General features: G+C 44.7%; 1 protein-coding gene across 3 annotated transcripts in view; it reads left to right on the plus strand.

Moving 5' to 3' along the window:
* Positions 1–9306: 9306 nt before the first annotated feature.
* Positions 9307–19816, plus strand: part of RNF2 (ring finger protein 2) — a 57576-nt gene continuing 47066 nt past the window's right edge. The window contains exon 1 of one of the 3 annotated variants that reach the window (XM_077824981.1): positions 9307–9370. Coding sequence is in view for 1 of the 3 variants with exons in the window: in XM_077824980.1 (XP_077681106.1) it covers positions 13301–13319 (19 nt within the window). In the remaining 2 variants the exon portion in view is untranslated. Of the gene's footprint in view, positions 9371–13244; positions 13320–19816 lie in introns of those variants that run through there. The other 2 variants (XM_077824982.1, XM_077824980.1) reach the window with 2 other exon arrangements.

A 19816-nucleotide genomic window follows, 5' to 3' on the forward strand; every position in this document is an offset into this window, starting at 1 on the left:
TTGGATGCCAGGCAATTTGCCTCAACCTCTCACCCCACCATAAACATCTCCCCCTTACTCTCACAGATATTATGGAGCACACAGTAAGCAGCAATAACAATGGGAATGTTGGTTGCCCTGAGGTCTGACCAACAGCGCCAGCAAGCTTTTAAACATCCAAAAGCACATTCTACCACCATTCTGCACTTGCTCAGCCTATAGTTGAACTGCTCCTTACTACTGTCCAGGCTTCATGAGCCATCGGAGCAAGGGATAGGCTGGGGTAGGTGCAACCATGTGGTGTGTCAACTGGGAGAGCAGCCTGAGGCAGAAGCCTCCAGGTCGCAGGAGAGCAGGACAGCAGAGTTGCAGCAGAAGCGGTGGAGCCGTACACCATGCCCTGGAGGTTGCTAGGAGCCGGGCAGGGAAGACGTTCCTAGAACCCCCGGCCAAGCTACATGTCCAATGAGGACGGCTACCAGTCCTACTGCAGCGTCTGCTGCAGAGTTGCAGGAGAGAAGGAGAGCAGAATTGCAGCGGAAGCAGTGGAGCCGTACACCATGGACGAGGACAGCTAGCAGTCCTACTGCGCTGTCTGCTGCGAAGGCACCCAGGAGCTGCTGCTGTGTAGCAATGCCAGCTGCTGCAGGTGCTTTTGTGTTGAATGCTTGGAGGTCCTGGTAGGGCAAGGTACCTCGGCCAAGGCAAAAGAGCAAGAGCCCTGGAGCTGTTATATGTGTCAACCACAGAAGTGCTATGGCTACGGGGTGTTACAGCGCTGACTGGACCAGAATGTATGGCTGCAAGATTTCATCACCAGTGAGAAAGGACAGGAATATGATGCACCTAAAATCTAAAAAGGCCCGGACATTTCCCAGAGTCACTATCCTTGATAACAGAATGTCAGTGATTGCATTGTTTCAGAGTAGCAGCCGTGTTAGTCTGTATCCGCAAAAAGAAAAGGAGGACTTGTGGCACCTTAGAGACTAATAAATTTATTTGAGCATAAGCTTTCGTGAGCTACAGCTCACTTCATCGGATGCATTCAGTTGCATTGGCTACTTGGATCACAGCAGCCCCCACAGTAGACTTGCCCACAATAGCAGCAGTGTCGGTGAGCTGAGCGGGCTCCATGCTTGCCGTGGTATGGTGTTTGCACGGGTAACCCAGGAAAAAAGGCGCAAAACGATTGTCTGCCGTTGCTTTCACGGAGGGAGGGGCGACTGACGATATGTACCCAAACCCACCCGCAACAATGTTTTTGCCCCATCAGGCACTGGGAGCTTAACCCAGAATTCCAATGGGCGGCGGAGACTGCAGGAACTGTGGGATAGCTACCCACAGTGCACCGCTCCGTAAGTCGATGCTAGCCATGATAGTGAGGACGCCCTCCACCAACTTAATGTGCTTAGTGTGGACATACGCAATCGACTTCTAAAAATTGACTTCTATAAAATCAACCTAATTTCATAGTGTAGACATACCCTTAGAAATTTAAAGAAACAGTTATTTTAGAAGTTTAATTTACATCTTACTCTACAGACTTGGGCAAACTAGTGTAAATATTTGACTAAGATCTCAGTTGCATAACTCTGGCTTGCCAAGAACTATATACTTCCAGTTTTTCTTTTGCTAACTTTGCCTTTTGTTTTCCTAATGACATATATTTATACTGCACCTTTTATCCAGAAAGATTCCAAAGCATTTGAGATTGTTGCACAGTAATGTAGGAATTGCTTCACTTACCACTGTACTGCAGCCACTGGAGTGAATCATGGTAGCTGTACCAGTGAAGAGTAATGGTATATAATAGATGGAAAAGACATACTCTTTTCCAACTGAAACAGGAAATTTTAAGTCAGAATGAAACTACCAAGAATCTCAATAGACTAGGACACTGATGTTAATACCTGTTCCCGCAAAACATACTACAGGATTAGCATGGTGAGATTCAGTTTTACACTTTATCTGAATCTATCTTCCAACTTTAACCTTTGAACTTAAAACTCACTTCTATTTTAAAAATTGAGCTGCTATTTGTAAGTAATACCAAAAATCACTACAGTAAAGAAAATGTTTTCTTTAAATGTTTGCTTTGTGCATTTGATAGCACTTATGGCTAGATTCTGGCTCCTGCCACCTGGAAATTCCTCCTGTACGGAAGGAACTCATAGATAATGGTGTAGCTTTACACAGGTGTAATGACTATACACAGGCAAAGCGTAAATGGAGTGAAGTGGAAGGGGAAAGAGAGCTTTCAAAATTGAGTGCAAATTATCTGACATGTTAGCTTTCATGTTGCCTTCCTTCACCCCACCTCTTCTCTTCTCTCTCTCTTTTAAATACAATATACTCTTTGTATTTACACCTTCTGTGTTTAGAAAACACCCAACACATCTTGATTATAGTAATTATACAAAATAGAACAGGGATTCTGTGTCGGGACTGCTGGATTCTGTTCCCAACTCCGCCTCTAACTGTGACCTAGAGCAAATCATTTGACCTCTTGGTATCTCCATTTCCCCCTTAGAAAATTTGGATAATATTTGTCTACATCACAGGGATGTTGAAGGTTTGATTTTTTTAAACTGCCTTAAGATCCTTGGATTAAAGGTACTATGTAAATGTTGTTTAGAGCAAACAAAAATGACTTGAAACCTGAACTTGAATGGTAAACTTTTTAAAATTAGGTGTAATGAAAAATTAGCATGGCATAAAGTAGGCCTTAATAAATAAAAACAAGACAAAAGCCTTTATATTGCCACTTATTAATGTAACAGTCAAAGCTCTAACATTGCTAAAATTTAAGTGCGCTACATTTTAGCAGTCTTACTTCAGGGTTGTGGTTCTGAATCACGGGTACACATATTCCTTGGGGTATGCAGAGGTCTTCCAGATATCATCTAGATATTTGCCTAGTTTTACAACAGGCTACATAAAAAGCACTAGCTAAGACATTACAAACTAAAATTCCATACAGACAATGACTTGTTTATACTGCTTTATATATACTATACACTGAAATGTAAGTACAATATTTATATTCCAATTAATTTATTTTATAATTATAAGATAAAAATGAGAAAGTAAGCAATTTTTCAGTAATAGTGTATTGTGACACTTCTGTATTTTTATGTCTGATTTTGAAAGCAAGCAGTTTTTAAGTGAGGTGAAACTTGGGGTATACAAGACAAATCAGATTCTTGAAAGGGGTACAGGAGTCTGGAATGCTGGGACCCACTGCTTTAGGGGATTGAATCTCGCTAACAACTTTGAAGTGCTGAAATATTTTAAAATGAGTGTGATGCTGGTAAACCAGGTGCTAGCTCTTTGCCAAGGCTGTAGGCATTAGCTGAGCACTTACAAATTCATAGCTGGAAACCAGACCATCTCACTTGTATATTAATATTGTTCAAGAGAGATGTTAGACTTGTAAAGATGTGTTTAGAGTTTATAAAATGCTTGTAAGTGCTGCATGCATTGATCTAACTTGTCATGACTGTATCCCAGGCTTTATAATTGTAAAAATGCTTGCTCTGAACTAGTGAACCTAGGCAGGAAGAGTGGTTCCTCTGCCCATCAGGAAGGACTATCAAGACTAAATGGACCATTGTAGGACAAAAACTTTGTTGATTGCCCCATTCACCTATGAAAAAGTTACATCCAGGAGCACTCGTCCTATCAGTTTGAACTCTGGGGGAAGGACATAAAAAGATGCTCAGAAGAAGAAATGGTTATCTCTTTGCAGTTTGTACAATCACAAGGGCTGGAGCTAAGAAACAAAAGCAGAGATCCCCAGGGTCAACCTGGATTAGCCCTAAAAGACAGATTACTACATCTCTGCCACCTTTTGGAACTATAAACTGTAACTCAGTTGTACTTATATGTTGCCTGCTTTAACCTGTAAATAACTCTTTCATTTCTTTTTCCTAGTTAATAAATCCTTAGTTAAGTATAGGATTGGCTACCAGGGTTGTCTTTAGTGTGATATCTAAGGTACAAATTGATTTGGGGTAAGTGACTGGTCTCCTGGGCCTTAGAGCAACCTGAATATTTTATGAATATTAGTGTAAGTGAGCATTTATCACTAAGTCCATCTTGCATGAGTGGCAAGATAGACTGGAGAGTTTAGAGGTACTGCCTGTGACTCCATGGTAAGACTGTTACAGTGATGCAGAAGTTTATATTTGTTACTGGGTTGGTGAAATCTAATTATAAAACATACCACCAGTTTGGGGTTTCTGCCCTGAAGTTTAACACCCCCACAGGCAAACACAGCTGCACCAACATAGCTTCCCTGACTTCAGTGTACTTCTGCATGGGCACAGAGATCCATCTAATGCCAGTATCATTATGCGTACATCATAATTTGAAAGTTTATTAATATAGCTTCTTAGCCATAGGCGATTAGCAGGTGTCATTGAAGAATCAGAGCTGTGAAGACTGAGGTGTAGTATAGTATTCTGAAAACAGGACTTGTGTTAAACATTATTTGACAGAAATCTTTATCTAAAATAGGCAAAAGGTACCAGGATGCAAGTTTAAACATGTTATATAGAATTGTGAAAATAATACAGTAGATTTAGTGTACCAGTTTTATTTGGACTAAAAGTACAGCCAACCCTGAATGCTTAAAAGCCATGAGTCAGATCCCACTAAATGATATTGGGTTAAAAATCATCAGTTTTTAAGAATAAATTTGGGTTCTCTTTCCCTTTTTGTGGCTTTTCGGTTCATGTTATCTAACTGTTCTGCAACCATGAGGGCTAGAAACATGTTTTTAGATTAAAACTATGACTCTGTCAAACATAATTCCAAAAGGTGGGGCTTTATGAAAACACCAAAATATCCTGAGAGTTGTGATACTCTTGGGTTGACAATGCTGGTAAAGAAATTTTGTTAATTGTGGAAGGGATGTTAAAGTTTCTAATAAGTTTACTGGTTTGTTATAACATTTTTGTATCACCTCATAAAAGGGAACTCTGAGAAACTTGACTAAATTACCACAGTTGGATGCAGCCAGTTTCTCATTTCCCCCTTTCTAGTTGTCCAAATCAGACTCCTCTTGAGGCTCTTTGCTCAGTTTCCAGCTGGACATGGTGTGGGCGAAGAGGAGCATTCCCCTTTTCTTACAAGATCTTGCCTTTAAAAAAAAAAAAAAAAGGCAGATGTTCACTTGAGACCTAAAGCCTAGGCTGCTAAATTGACCAAGGATGTTTCCTTTGTCTTGTATAAAGTCTCTCTCCCACTCTGAGCTCCTTTATATAAAGTCCCAAGAGACCACAAAAGCCCTAACCAGTGGTCCAAAAAGGCTCTTAAAAGAACACCAATCTACCCACCCCATCTCCAGGATCCTTTACCCAGTTCATGTGGCTTTAACCAAATTCTGCTCTTAAGTAGAGTTTATAACAACAGAAGTTATACTAGTACTTCAACGTCTGGAGTGACACCATGAGGAAAAACTATGAAATAAACACAAATGTCTCTAAAAAATGGTTCAATCTGGAACTACAAACACTAAAATGCACTCATAATGGTTTCACAAGAAATCAGAATTTCCTGAATCTGTATCATTTTGGGGGTAACTACAATAATTTTGTAATTCCCCCCCTTAAATTACGGACATTGTCGCAACCTTAGTTCTATCTTAACTTTTGTGTGTGTGAGAGAGTGTGTGTGTATTTAGGAATTTATATAGTCCTTTAGCTTTGCATGGTGATTCACAAACAGATATATTTCATGCCTCACACATGCAGTCCACGTAATACAAGAAAACTTTTAAGGAGAGAGGAGACTGGAACGCATCCTACTGAAACTGCAGGAGAAAAATGTAGGCAGGCAAAAGGTTGTTACCTAAACTGGCACCGGGACACAGCGAGACAAGTATTGCCAGAAAGACCATGAGCTATCTAATGACAAGTACTACAGACCCCAGTTCAAGGTCTCATCTGGAAATCAGATATAAGCTGCCAGAGGCGCCAACTTTCTGATTTCTCAGGGGGTGCTCGACCACCACCCCATTCTGCTCCTTCCCCCAAGTCCGACTGCACCCCGCCCTCACTCCACCTTTTCCTGCCCACGCTCCTCCGCCCCTCCTCCCCACAGAGTTTCCTGCCTGCTGCTGAACAGCTGATCCTTGGCAGGCAGGAGGCGCTGGGGGGCAGGAGCTGATCGGGGACCACCGGTGGGCGGGAGGCACTGGGGGAGGGGATCAGTGGGGCCCGCCAGTGGGTGCTGAGCACCCTCTATTTTTTTTTCCATGGGTGCTCCAGCCCCAGAGCACCCATGGAGTTGGCACCTATGTAAGCTGTCTCTTGAAGTCAGTGGTAGCTAAACGTGAAAACACAAATGCAGCCCAACATGTCTTATTATAGCACCATAAAAAACTACTGCTCCCTCCTGGTATCCTCATATTGTATTGCATCTTCCTCCTCCAGTGGGCTTCACTGGTTCTTAATGAAAGTGTGTGATGTTGAACAAAGAAAGGGAGGAGTACTGAAAAGTATTTTCGATTTCTTGGTTCAGTTTCATCATTTGGAAAGTATTGAATAATACAAAATAGTAGAAAAGGGTTTCTGCTTTAGTAGTTACTTTTTGGACTCAGCTAAAGGAAACTTGGAGCTCAGTTGGTAGAGTGGGGATAGGATGGAGGAATAGAGAGGGTACTGCATCTCCATGTCTGGAGCTCAGCTTAAGGGGCCCGGAGGTTGCGGGGTGCTAGGATGGGAGGAATAGAAGGCTAAACTTCAGGATAAGGTAGGAGCCCAAGCTTTAGCACCCAGGGATTTGGGGCAGCCCAGGCTCTGCACTGAACACCTGGAGCTCAGCTAGGGAGGATAAAGGGGGAGCATTCCTTGGGTTCAGAATAAGGTTCAATGCCTAGGGGTAAGGTTAGGTGGGGGTGAAAAGAAAGGTCTCTGTAATAGAGGATTAGAGGTAAAATGGGGGATAGAGGGTGAGGGAAGCATAGGGCTCTGCACTAATGGGCTGAACCAAGATAGGGATGGGGGGGGAGAGCCTGAAGGGAAGGAGCACAGAGCTTAGAACAGAAGAACGGCCATACTGGGTCAGACCAAAGGTCCATCAAGGCCAGTATCCTGTCCTCTGACAGTGGCCAATGGCAGGAGCCCCAAAGGGAATGAACAGACAGGTTATCATCAAGTGATCCATGCCCTGTCACCCAATCCCAGCTTCTGGCAAACAGGCTAGGGACACCATTCCTGCCCATCCGGGCTAATAGCCATGGATGGACCTATCTTCCATGAATCTATTCACATGAATCACGTGCGTTGTGTGAAAAAATACTTTCTTGTGTTTGTTTTAAACCTGCTTCCTATTAATTTCATTTGGTGGCCCTTGTTCTTGTATTATGAGCAGGAGTAAATAACATTTCCTTATTTTACTTTCTCCATACCACTCATGATTTTACAGACCTCTATCATATCCTCCCCTTAGTCGCCGCTTTTCCAAGATGAAAAGTCCCAGTCTTATTAATCTCTCCTCATACGGAAGCCGTTCTATACCCCTAATCATTTTTGTTGCCCTTTTCTGAACCTTTTCCAATTCCAATATATCTTTTTTGAGATGGGGCGACCACATCTGCATGCAGTATTCAAGGTGTGCACATACCATGGCTTTATATAGGGGCAATATGATATTTCCTCTCTTTTTTCTATCCCTTTCTTGATGATTCCCAACATTCTGTTTGCTTATTTGACTGTCGCTGCACATTGAGTGGATGATTTCAGAGAACTATCCACAATGACTCCAAGATCTCTTTCTTGAGTGGTAACAGCTAATTTAGACCCCATCATTGTATATGTATAGTTAGGATTATGTTTTCCAATGTGCATTACTTTGCATTTATCAACATTAAATTTCATCTGCCATTTTGTTGCCCAGTCACACAGTTTTGTGAGATCCTTTTGTAGCTCTTCGCAGTCTGCCTGGGACTTAACTATCTTGAGTAGTTTTGTATCATCTGCAAATTTTGCCACCTCACTGTTTACCCCTTTCTCCAGATCATTTATGAATATGTTCAATAGGACTGGGCCCAGTACAGATCCCTGGGGGACACCACTATTTACCTTTCTCCATTCTGAAAACTGACCATTTATTCCTACCCTTTGTTTCCTATCTTTTAACCAGTTACCAATCCATGAGAGAACCTTCCCTCTTATTCCATGACTGCTTATTTTGCTTAAGAGCCTTTGGTGAGGGACCTTGTCAAAGGCTTTCTGAAAATCTAAATACACTATATCCACTGGATCTCCTTTGTCCGCATGCTTGTTGACCCCCTCAAAGAATTCTAGTAGATTGGTGAGGCATGATTTCCCTTCACAAAAACCATGTTGACTCTTCCCCAACAAATTATTTTCCTCTATGTGTCTGACAATTTTGTTCTTTGTGATAGTTTCAACCAATTTGCCCGGTACTGAAGTGAGGCTTACAGGCCTGTAATTGCCAGGATCACCTCTGGAGCCTTTTTAAAAAATTGGCGTCACATTACCTATCCTCCAGTCATTTGGTACAGAAGCTGATTTAAATGATAGATTACAGATGACAGTTAGTAGTCCTGCAATTTCACATTTGAGTTCCTTCAGAACTCTTGGGTGAATACCATCAGGTCCTGGAGACTTATTAATGTTTAGTTTATCAATTTGTTCCAAAAACTCCTCTAATGACACCTCAGTTTGGGACAGTTCCCAAAGTTCCCAGCTTCAGCCTGTTAGTACAGAGTGAAGATGAAGGCATTGGCTGTGGAAGTGCAGGACTTGGGCTTGAGCTGCTGGAGCTAAGATGAAGTGGGGCACTAAGGGACTGGAGCTAGGCCAAGGCAGGCTGTGCTCCTGGGGGGCAGCACTGAGGGGCTGGAGCTAGGGTGAGGGGGGCTGTGCGCCTGGGGGGGGCAGTGACACTGAGGGGCTGGAGCTAGGGTGAGGGGGGCTGTGCAGCTGAGAGGGGGCAGTGACACTGAGGGGCTGGAGCTAGGGTGAGGGGGGCTGTGCAGCCGAGAAGGGGCGGCACCGAAGGGCTGGCACTTGAGTTGGTTGAGGCGCGGGACCGTGCAGCCGCGGAGACGCTAAGGGGCTGCTGGAGCTAGGCTGAAGAAGGCTGCGCCGTCGGTAGTGAGGGGAGGCGAGGCTGGGCTGGGCTGGGCTGGGCCTGGCTCCCGCCAGCTGAGCACTCCCACTCCCCGCCGGGGGAGGGGGCTTCAGGAAACCTGGTCCCATCCCCGCTCTCCTTGCCCGGCCCCGGCCATGAATATGTAACTCCCTTCTATTTCCCGAGCTCCATTGCGGAGGCTGCCGCTCGCCATATTGTGCTGCTGGGGTTACGGCGGCTCCGCCCGCCGGAGAAGGGGCTCGGCCGAGGGGAGAGCCCGCAGCTGGTGAGCGAGGGGGTGGCGGGCAGGGCTGGGTCTGGTTCTCGGTTTCTTCCCCCGCCGGGACTGGGGTGGCCAGAGCTGCCTGGGGATCGCAGCCCATCCTTCGTTGGCTCCCCGGGCGGGGCCCCTTCGTGCCGCAACCGGGGGTTGGTCCTGACGGCTCCCCACGGTGGGTCCCTTAGCCTCAGCAGTGGTTTAGCCCCGGTCTCCCGCGTGAGGCGTCCATGCTCCGGGGAGGGGGCCCCAGGGCCCGAGGCTCCCCACAAACGTGCCCCCTTTGTGGCGGGTGCGTTCGCTGCTCATGAGCAGGGAGGTGTCGGTGTCTGGGTTTCTCCCCGCAGCCCGAGCTGTCTGCGCTCTGCTTCCCCTGTCTCTGTGCTGGGGGCACAGACTCCTCTGAGCCTGGGCGGCGGGATTGGCTCTGGCTGCAGACCCCGGGGTGGTTATCTTGCTGGCAGTGAGTTTCTGTCAGACATGTCAGGGATGTCCGCCCCCCCCCCCCATCACCACGGGTCTCGCTGAAGCATCTATACAGCGATTTGCACCTCCAGAGCGCTCTGCAAACGTTGATTAATCCCTAAGGGGGATGGCAGCCCCTTCGTGTCCCTCGATTTATTGCTGGCAATCCCAGAGGGGCAGAATACACACAAAGAGCCGCGGTGCGAGGTAAATAGCGCTGCGTCGTAACCGCGAACAGTGCAAACCACAGAGAGGGCAAGATGGGTAAATGCATTTGGGGAAATGAAAGAGGATGCTATTTCACATAGCCCGGGGCAGTTATTTTTTGAGAAGGGGGTGGTAAATGTCTTGATTTCACCTACTGACACGACCACTGTGCTATTATCAGATTTTTGCTCTATTTTTTCGTTTAAGCCCTGTCCACACCTTCACAGTTGTGAGCGGTGGGTATTGAACGTTTAACTGCTGGTATAGAATGTATATAATTTTCAATAGGGTATCAAAAAAAAGACTTGATTGAAGCAAGTCCTTTTGTCGAGGAATTGTGAAGGCTAATGTCCATGCTAGCATTTACACTGTTTCCAGTAACAATTTAACAGCACTCTTTGCTTAAAACTTTTGCTCTGTGTTTTAGTTTGGCAGAGCCTTTTGAGCACACTTGCCCACCTTTAACATTGTCTAAATTAATATATAAAGCAATAATTTTAAGCAATATTTTTTTTTTAGTTTAAATGTCTTCCTGTCCTTTTAGGGAACACACTAAACTCCATTACTTGATTTTAGTATCTCCTTTTCTATAAAAATATTTGGGCTAGATTTTAGTCCATGAATAATCGCATTGAAATCAAGAGGATCAAGTGAACTAAGGTGATACCCAACACAAACAGGAATCAAATTCTAATACCATTATTCCTATTGGGTATTGGGGAGATGCAATGCTGCATGAGATCTCTAGTGATGGGACAGGTTTTTTAAAAAAAGATTAAAAGAAAACCTTTGCATTCGAAAACATGTAGCTAGTACATATGTGAAACTATTTTTGGATAGCTTGGGAAAGCTCTTTAAATATACCTCATTCATTCTGCGAAAAAGATATGATTTATTGTAGGAATTCCTGCTAGAAGTACTGCAGCTGAATTCTTCTGTGTTTTCATTATAAATTTACTTTTGTAATGTTACAATTTGTCATTTTTTATACATCGTGTCAAACTCGGAATGGGTGTACAAGTTGTCAGCCAAGACACTGATATTTTCTTTCACAAAATATAGTGTAAATCATATAAGCAGTTACCTTGAAGTATTATTTCACATTTAAAGATGTGTGTGTGGAGCTTTAGCCTGAACGGGTTACTTGTTTGGAGGGGGTGAAAGTGACAGTAAAGTGCCAGATCTGTGCATTTGCTAGGCATAGACATTAGTGTGAAAGTGACTGTGGGAGAGCTCCACTGGTGGCTGGATCTAAAGCCATGTCACATATATCTCAGTGATATGGAAATAGGTTCAAAACTTTCAATTAGGGGTTTATGGCTCTGTGATCTGACACTGATATTCATAATGCAAACAAATGTTTGTTTTCTGTAGTTATTCAATTTCATAATAGCAGGAGGCTACCACAGACAATGAATTTTAGGGTGATTATTTTACTTCTTGGGTGGATAAAATGACTTGACTTTCAGCATCCTAGCTCCAAACCAGCTCTGCTGTAATTGCCAAGAAAAGCACTGCCTGTTGTCTCACTGCTTAAGTAATATGCGGAGTCCCAATGAAATATGTGGCATTCTTCTCCCTGTATCAATGGCATGTTGTGTTTTAAGAATGACATACAGTAACGTGTTGTGTACAAAGATTTGCTAGTGCCTCTTGTGTAATTAGAGCAGGGTTTTGAAACTTTAGGGGCTGATATACATTGAGGTAGAAATGTAGTTATCAAACACGAGTCCTATCAAACACGAGACACAGATGTCTTGATACCTGTGTTATTTTGAATTCCATTAAATACTGCATGCATCCGATGAAGTGGGCTGTAGCCCATGAAAGCTTATGCTCAAATAAATTTGTTAGTCTCTAAGGTGCCACAAGTACTCCTGTTGTTTTTATTAAATACTTATTTTCTTCTCTCGCAACACTCACTTAAAAGAACCAAATGAAAAATCAATGTGAAATAAAGCAAGGCGAAAAGGCAGGCTAAAATATATAATGTGGAAGATAAAGTCAGCATATGAGCCACTTTTTTTGTGTGTGTGGTTCATTTAAAAAAAAGTCCAGGCACAGTCTGGGCTAGCTAGAACACCAGTATAATAATTAATCAAGAACATGCAGGAAAAACAGAGGAATCAATGTAAAGTGAATCACTAATGCGTCACATAGTTCACATAAAGCATGGGTGGAATTGCAAGTGCCTGTTTTTGATTGACTATGGGGCAAGGGCAGAGATGGTTGATTGGAGAAGAAGGGTTGTTAAATCTGATCTTATTTTATTTTTTGTGGGGGAGATTAACTGATCTATGGAGAAGTTTATTTTAAATTAAAGTAATTCAATTAAGAATGAATAGAGTTCAATGTTATCGTGGTGCATAGTCTTGTAGCAATGTAGAAATATTCAAGGAATTGTGATTTCCCCCCCTCCCCCCACTTCCACCTCTGGATTGCAGTATCCTCTTGTGAGCAGTTTGAGCAAGAGCAGCAGTATTCTTTTCTTCTACAAGGTTTAAAAAAAAAAAAAAATCCTCCTCCCTTCCACCACAAGGGGTTAAAGTTAAACTATTTCAGATCATTACTGGGTTTAAACCTGGTGTAGATATTGTTAGCCAAGATATATTTTGTATATGTGGTGAGAGAGAGGCCTGAAATCCGGTGAATTACTGTTGGTTTTGGCCAACCACTAGATCAAAGTTTTCACTTACTAAATGTAACAAAAATGTTTCTGTATGAGTAATGTAGATGTAAAGCAATTATATATAAGGTTGAGTTATTTGACTTTCAGAACTTCTCTTATATATTCAGGCAATGGAATGTCTTTTTCTTGTATGAAATAAAAGTCATATCACTTTCTGGTTTTCTGCAGATGATCTGACTCACAGTAGCTGATAAGTGCTTGAGGAATAACTTGCTAATTCTTGTGGTTAATTAAATTTTCTGTAGATCAACAAAGTGGGTCTCACCAACAGAAGCTGATCCAATAAAAGACATTACCTTATCCACCTTTTCTTTCTAATATTCTGGGAGCATCACGACTACAACATACTACATTCTCTGTAGTCTGTTAACTAGTATCACTGATGATCAAACTGAGTGTTAGATCTGATAATAGTGGGTTATATTATATAAATTGCATGCTGACTAGGCAGATTTGAAAGTGGTGTTTCTCCTGATAGTTGCACGTGACCGAATCTCAACAGCTTGACTGAATCTACTTGAAATGAGCAGCTTGATGCACCTCATTGCTGTGTACCTAAGGGTTTGCTACACATAGAGATGTTCCTGGGTTACTCAGGTAAGTCACTTGGTTAAGCTAAACAAGAACAAGGCACTCTTGTTCTGGAATAATATTGTCCACAAATAGGTTGTGAATGTAGCTGTTCTTGTCCAACTCCATCTTAATTAACTTTCAAATGTGGACAAGCCCTTAGCCACCACTCTGAGGCTGTATAATGGGCAAGACCTCACATACTCTTGCCTTGATTCTGTTGCAAGATTCCTTGATTCTGTGGTACTGTGATAAAGCAGCTTGGCAATTCTGCCACAACTCCAGATACATTTTTAAAAATGAGTCTTTTACTTAAATATACAAATGATAAAATTGTTTTGATATTAAATTCATTTTTATGTTGTCCTTCTGTTTTCGGTATTGCACACAGGCACTGTCAATATGAGGCTAATTCAGGAGTTCTCAATCTTCATTGCACCCCAACCTGCTTCTGACAACCCCATTAAAATGGGGTTGTGACCCACTTTCAGGTCCCGACCCACGGTTTGAGAACCCACGGTTTGAGAACTGCATCGTAGAAGTTGGGGGAAGCCAGAGACTTTGGCAGCTGGGTTGAGGATAGTTGTGGCTTTTGGTGCCAGTGGCGGTGTGGATGACTGTTTGGATTATTGTGTAAGCAAGTTAGCTGTGTATTTCTGCTAAAATAATTAACAGCGAAATTGTTAACAATATTGGCATTTAAATTGTCAGAGTTCATAGATTATAAAACCAGAAATGCCCGTGATCATCTTGTCTGACCGCTTACAAAATGCAGGCCATGGATTTCCCTGAATTGATTCCTGTTTGAACTAGAGCATATCACTTAGAAAAACATCCTTATTGAGTTGAATGGGCAATTTATACCTCCCAAAACTATTGTTTCAGGAAGATAACACTAACTTGGTTAACTAAAAACAATGAGCCAAGTGTACTGTGAGGGCTAGAATGGTCTTTAAAAGTGAAAGCTGTGATTCTGAAGCACAGCTCTGCCACAAGGGGTGCATTCCACAATAGGGGGATACATGGGGCGCTTTGTGTCATATGCATTACCGGCAGTCTGAGTTAAGGACTGAGTATGTACTGTTTCCCAGCACTGCCTCATTCTAAAAGTGATGAGGTGCATTTCTGGCTAAGGCTTACTCTATTTGTAACCTGCTTTCTTATGCTTCATAGTTTTTTATTTTTATTTTTTTATAGGAAAGAGCTTATTGTAAAAATATGAGTCTGTTAGTTGGATAAGGGATGTCTTCCCTAGCCTGTATGATGTATTTATCCATCTCCATCATAGATTCAGATTCTCAGCTATCTAAAATCTTTGTTTTGTGTGTTTTCTTTAAAATTTTTAGCCCTTTTGACCGTTGGTTGGTTGGTTGGTTTTTTAAATCTTTCCAAATGTGAGCTGATGTAGCACTGGCTAAATCTGATTTTTCAGGCTGTGAAAGTGGCTTAAACTGCCCCCATTCACCTCAGTGGGTTAACTCTGAAGTCTAATCTTGACAATCTAAGAGCCATATTTTCTAAAACTTAGGTGCCAGTCATGCACAGAACGCAGTTATAGTAGCATGCCTTACTTATGTACACAGATTGGCAAACAAGGGACAGAAATGACAGAATGTTAAATGGTAGCGATTTCATAAAGGTTTTATTTGCTTCATCTTTGTGCAGAACTTCTATTGACCTCCTTGGGAGAGCTGCTATGGATTGTGTGTAGCATATGATCCTTATTCTGTAGCCTTAGCTCATGGACCATAATTAAAAATGTAATTTAGCTCTTGCCACAAAAGGCATGAACAGCCCTGTTTTGGATAATCTGGACTGTAATACAAAGGTTGATCCAGTTCCCACTGATGTGAATGCCAATACTTTCATATGGAGTTAGGTTTAGGTCCTTCATGGTGTGTTTTTGTTGTCTTTTTAAATTAGCTGTATGCTAAATCTTTATATGCATTTAATGCCTTTGAGTTCAAGTGCTGGTCTCGTCTGTCAACCTGGGCCAGCAGTGATGACTGATAAGATAGTTTGTTTTTGTAATGATTCTTCATTTCAGTCTTGGCACAAATCTTTAATCATGTGTGACAGCTTAATACTGCTTTTAGACAAAATACAGACACCATATAAGTATAAATGTCAGTTCATTTTAGCTTGAATAGTAGGAAATTTCTGAACTACCTGTTGCATTAGTAAAGCTGAAATTTGAATTTTTATTATTTTTTGGAACAAAAAGGGAGAGATTTTTGGGTTTGTGCTAGAATTTTTTAAAACCTCATCTTACTATGAAGGGGTGGCTTTAGTTTTAGTAATAGTCTTGTCAAAAAATTAGTGAACTTGAATATGCATAAATATGGAAATTCCATATCAGAAATAACGAAATTGGAAGCTGAACCCAGCAACTTCCTTCATCAGCTTCTCCTGAGGGAATTCTGCACCTAAAAGTACTATGCCAAAAAATTAAAACTTATGCGAACATTTTTTTAAAAAGAATTCTGAAAAATTCTGTAAATTTTATTTGTCAGTAAATAAATGTGGCTCCAGCATACCAGTGGGGAGCACAGGCCACTGCATTGAGGTGGGAGATCACCCTGAAGCCCCCACATCCCCTGGTACAGGGACTCGTCAGTAGGCTGCACCTGACCCTGACACAGTGTAAGGGCTGGGCCTGCCCCAGAAACACCCCAGGGCCCTGCCCCTCTGTGCCATGTGCACCAGTGTGGGTGGGCAGGCTCAGCCCAGCAGGATCCAAGTGTGGAGGAGCATAGTGTTTGGGAATCCAGGCATGGGGTGAGAGATTTTTGTGTGGGGCAATCTGGGTGTGGGTGGCTCAGTGGAAGATCTGGATGCACAGGGGTTCGGTAGGGGGTTCCGGATGCAGGGAAAGTGGGACTCTGCAGGGGATCCAGGGGAAGGTGGTTGTGGCTAGGTGTGGGGGGCGGAGTGGGGAGGCCCGGGTGTCGGGAGACTGGGGCTTGATGGGGTGGTGGTCCAAGTGCAGCTGGTTGGGGATCAGTGGGGGCGGGGTCTGGGTGTGGGAGGCTCGGGGGGATCCAGGTGTAAGGGGGTATGGCTTGTCAGGGTGAGGGTTCAATGGGCCTGCTTAACAGGGGAGCACCAGCTGCTGCTGAGGGGACCCTGCATGCCGGGCTCCAGGTTCCCCCTGCAATTTCCCTATCCCCTTTTCTTCTCCATCCCCCTCCCTGCATTCCCCTCCCCCTACCCTATTCCACCCCTTTCCTTCCCGACTGTCTCTTCCCCTCACACGCCTCCTTACCCAGCCCCACTGCGGCCACTCACTGTTGCACAGAAAACAGGAAGGCTCCCAGCACACAGAAGGGGAGCGTGACTGGCACTAGGACCCAGAAGGCGGTGTTCAGCTGCAGAGTCAGTGGAGCAGAGATGCAGCCTCCTTCAGCTGGGCAGCTCTGTGCTTGCAGAAATGGGGGTGAGTGGGGCAGTGGCATGTAACCCTGTGTGTGTCGTTTCCCCCCTCCCCCCCCCATGTCTCTCCTCTGGAGGTAGGCAATTCCCCCCCCCCGAAAAAACTGCGCCCATGGTCGCCCCCTCCCGCTCCCCCGCCCCAACACATGGCTTCCCTTTGCTTCCCTGCAGGGAAGCACAGGAATTCTGGGGGCGGGGGGGGGGCGTGTTTTCTGCGGGCGTGCAGTCACTCAGAATCCCCACCCCTTGGAGTAATAGGCACTGGTTTGGTTTCAGCAGCTTTCTTGGTATGGATATGTTGTTAGGATGGCCCCGTCTAAACTGGCAAGTTTCTGCGCAGTAAAGTGGCTTTCTGCGCTGTAACTCCTGAGGTGTACACACTGCCAAGCCGCTAAGTGTGCAGAAACTGCACAGCTGTAGTGCTTTTAAAAAACCACCCCGACGAGAGGCGTACAGCTTTCTGCGCTGGGGCTGTGGTGCCAGTATAGACACTGTGGCAATTACAGCGCTGTGAATGGCCTCCGGGAGGTGTCCCACAATGCCTGTTCTTACCTCTCTGGTTATCCGTTTTAACTTTACTGACCTGCCCTCAGGTGACCAACTGTCATCCGCCCGTACATTCTTTTGCAAATTTGAAAGTCCTCTTCCTGTTTGCTTGGTGATGCATGCAGTGGTCTTAGTGCATCTTTCCAGGTGGCCATGCCTGCTCCACGCACCAGGCGATCACCCACTTGGAGCAATGCCAAACTGCTGGACCTCATCAGCATTTGGGGAGAGGAGGCTGTGCAGTCCCAGCTGCGCTCCAGCTGTAGAAATTATGATACCTACGGACAGATTTCATGATGAATGATAGAAAGGGGCCATGATCGGGACACATTGCAGTGTAGGGTAAAAGTGAAGGGTCTGCAGAACGCCTACCAGAAGGCACGGGAGGTAAACCGCCACTCCGGTGCTGCGCCCACGAGCTGCCAGTTCTACGAAGAGCTGGACGCGATACTAGGTGGTGACCCCACCTCCACTGCAAAGGGCCCTGTGGATACTTCTTTGGCTCATGTGCCAGTTGAGAGTGGACCGAGCCAGGAGGAGGAAATCTTGGACGAAGAGGGGAAGGGGTACCCAGAGGCAGAGGATGGCTTGGAGGCCAGAGATGCATGCAGTCAGGAGCTCTTTTCTACCCCAGAGGACACTAGCCAGTCACAGCAATCTGATCTTGGCAAAACGCAAACAGGAGAGGAGGCCCCTGGTAAGTGGATCTGATTTTGGGAATTGTTGGGGGCAGGAGGGTTGCAGAAAGCAGGCTTGTCTCCCACCGCATACCTAATGTGAGTGGCGGAACAGGCTGTTGATAGACTCCCTCACTTCTCGGGAATCTCCCTTGGAGATCTCTAGGAAACTCTTGAAGATACTGGGCAATCCGCTGCCACAGGTTTCTTGGCAGAGATGCTTTTGTTTTTTGCCCATTAATGGTAACTTCACTGTGCCGTCACGGAGGGAGGGGGATGGATGACCATTGCTGCACACAAGCGAGCCGCATGGGGCCAGGGCAGAAGCCGCAGTCTTGGAGAAGACCCTCCTTTGATTCCCTGCTCAACCTCAGCAGCGAGATATCTTCCATAATGATCACATCCTGTGGAAAGTGTAGGGACAGGAATGATTATCAAGCGCCCCCTACAGTGCTGGCTCTGCCTAAGAGCCACGTGTCCAGTGTACAGCAGGGTCCAAGAAGAGTGATTCACCCTGCCCCTGTGGCTACTCACCATTTTGGGGGTCTTGTGGCTCGTGTGCTTGCCTGGGGTCAGCCAGTTAGTGACAGATGTGTGAGTACTGGCCGTGTTTTAAAGCACTGAATCAGTGTTGTCTGTGTTGCAAACAATACTGCTTCTTTAAAGTGTTGCATTTAGACTTCACAGAGATGATCTTGGGAGGTCAGCCTCTCTTACTGGTGGCAGAATGGCTGCGCAGAATTAGAAAGTGACCACGAAGAACTAAGGAGGACTTTCTGCGTGAGGTTATGATGCACTCTGCTGCTGAGAAACAGGAATTGAAGGAGTGGCGGGACAGCAAGAAGAGGGACTGAAAGGTGAACGTGGCACGCCACAATGAAGCCACGGAGCGGCTTGTAAACATCATGGAGTGCCGAGCAGACATGCACCAGGCAATACTAGCTCGTCAAGCCGAGCAGTTCCACGCCCATCCTCCTCTACAGCTGCTGTCACAAAACTCTTTCCCATGCGCCCCATGCCTTACACACACACACACCTCAACCTCCTGACTCCACTCTCTACCCTCAGCATTCCACTCCTCCCTCCTCACAGTCCAGCAGTGTGGACTTGCACTACCCACTGCACTCAACACCCATCCCTCTGCAGTTTGGCCCTGCTGAAGTACAGCACCTACTGCATTGTACTCCAAAGGAGAAGGTTGGGTATGATCCCTGGACATACACAAATATGTAGCTGTCCCAGGACCCCATCTCCTCTGGAGACCTTCCTTTTCCCCCCTCCCCCTCCCTGCTCATGTATTTTTGTCATTTGACTCGCTCCTCCGGTTGTTGTCTTTTAATAAAATAATTGTGTTGGTTTGAAAACAATCTTTATTCTATTAATTGAAAGCAAAAAGAGCACTGCAAAGCAACATGCAATTATGTTAAACCCCCTTATTGCATCATGTGCACCAGTCACCTCTTAGCATTACAAGCACTGCAGTTCCGAGCATAGCAGCAAATATTAGTGGCTTTCAGCTTCAGATTGCAGCCTCGAGGCATCCCTGATCCTTATGGGCCCGCGCTGTGCCCTTCTAATAGCCCTGGTCTCTGGCTGTTCAAACTCAGCCTCCAGCCGCTGAGCTTTCACCCTTCTCTTCACAAATATTATGCAGCATACAGCACACGGCTATGAGCATACGGATATTGTCATCGGCCATGTCCAGCTTCCTATACAAGCATTGCCAGCGGGTTTTAAATGGCCAAAAACACACTCAGCAGTCATTCTGCACTTGCTCAGCCTGTTGAACCACTCCTTGCTGCTGTCAAGTTGCCCCATGTATGGCTTCATAAGCCACAGTATTAAGGGGTAGGCAGGGTCTCCCAGGAT

This window comes from Eretmochelys imbricata, chromosome 8 (genome assembly GCF_965152235.1).
Source record: "Eretmochelys imbricata isolate rEreImb1 chromosome 8, rEreImb1.hap1, whole genome shotgun sequence".
NCBI classification, from domain to species: Eukaryota; Metazoa; Chordata; order Testudines; family Cheloniidae; genus Eretmochelys; species Eretmochelys imbricata.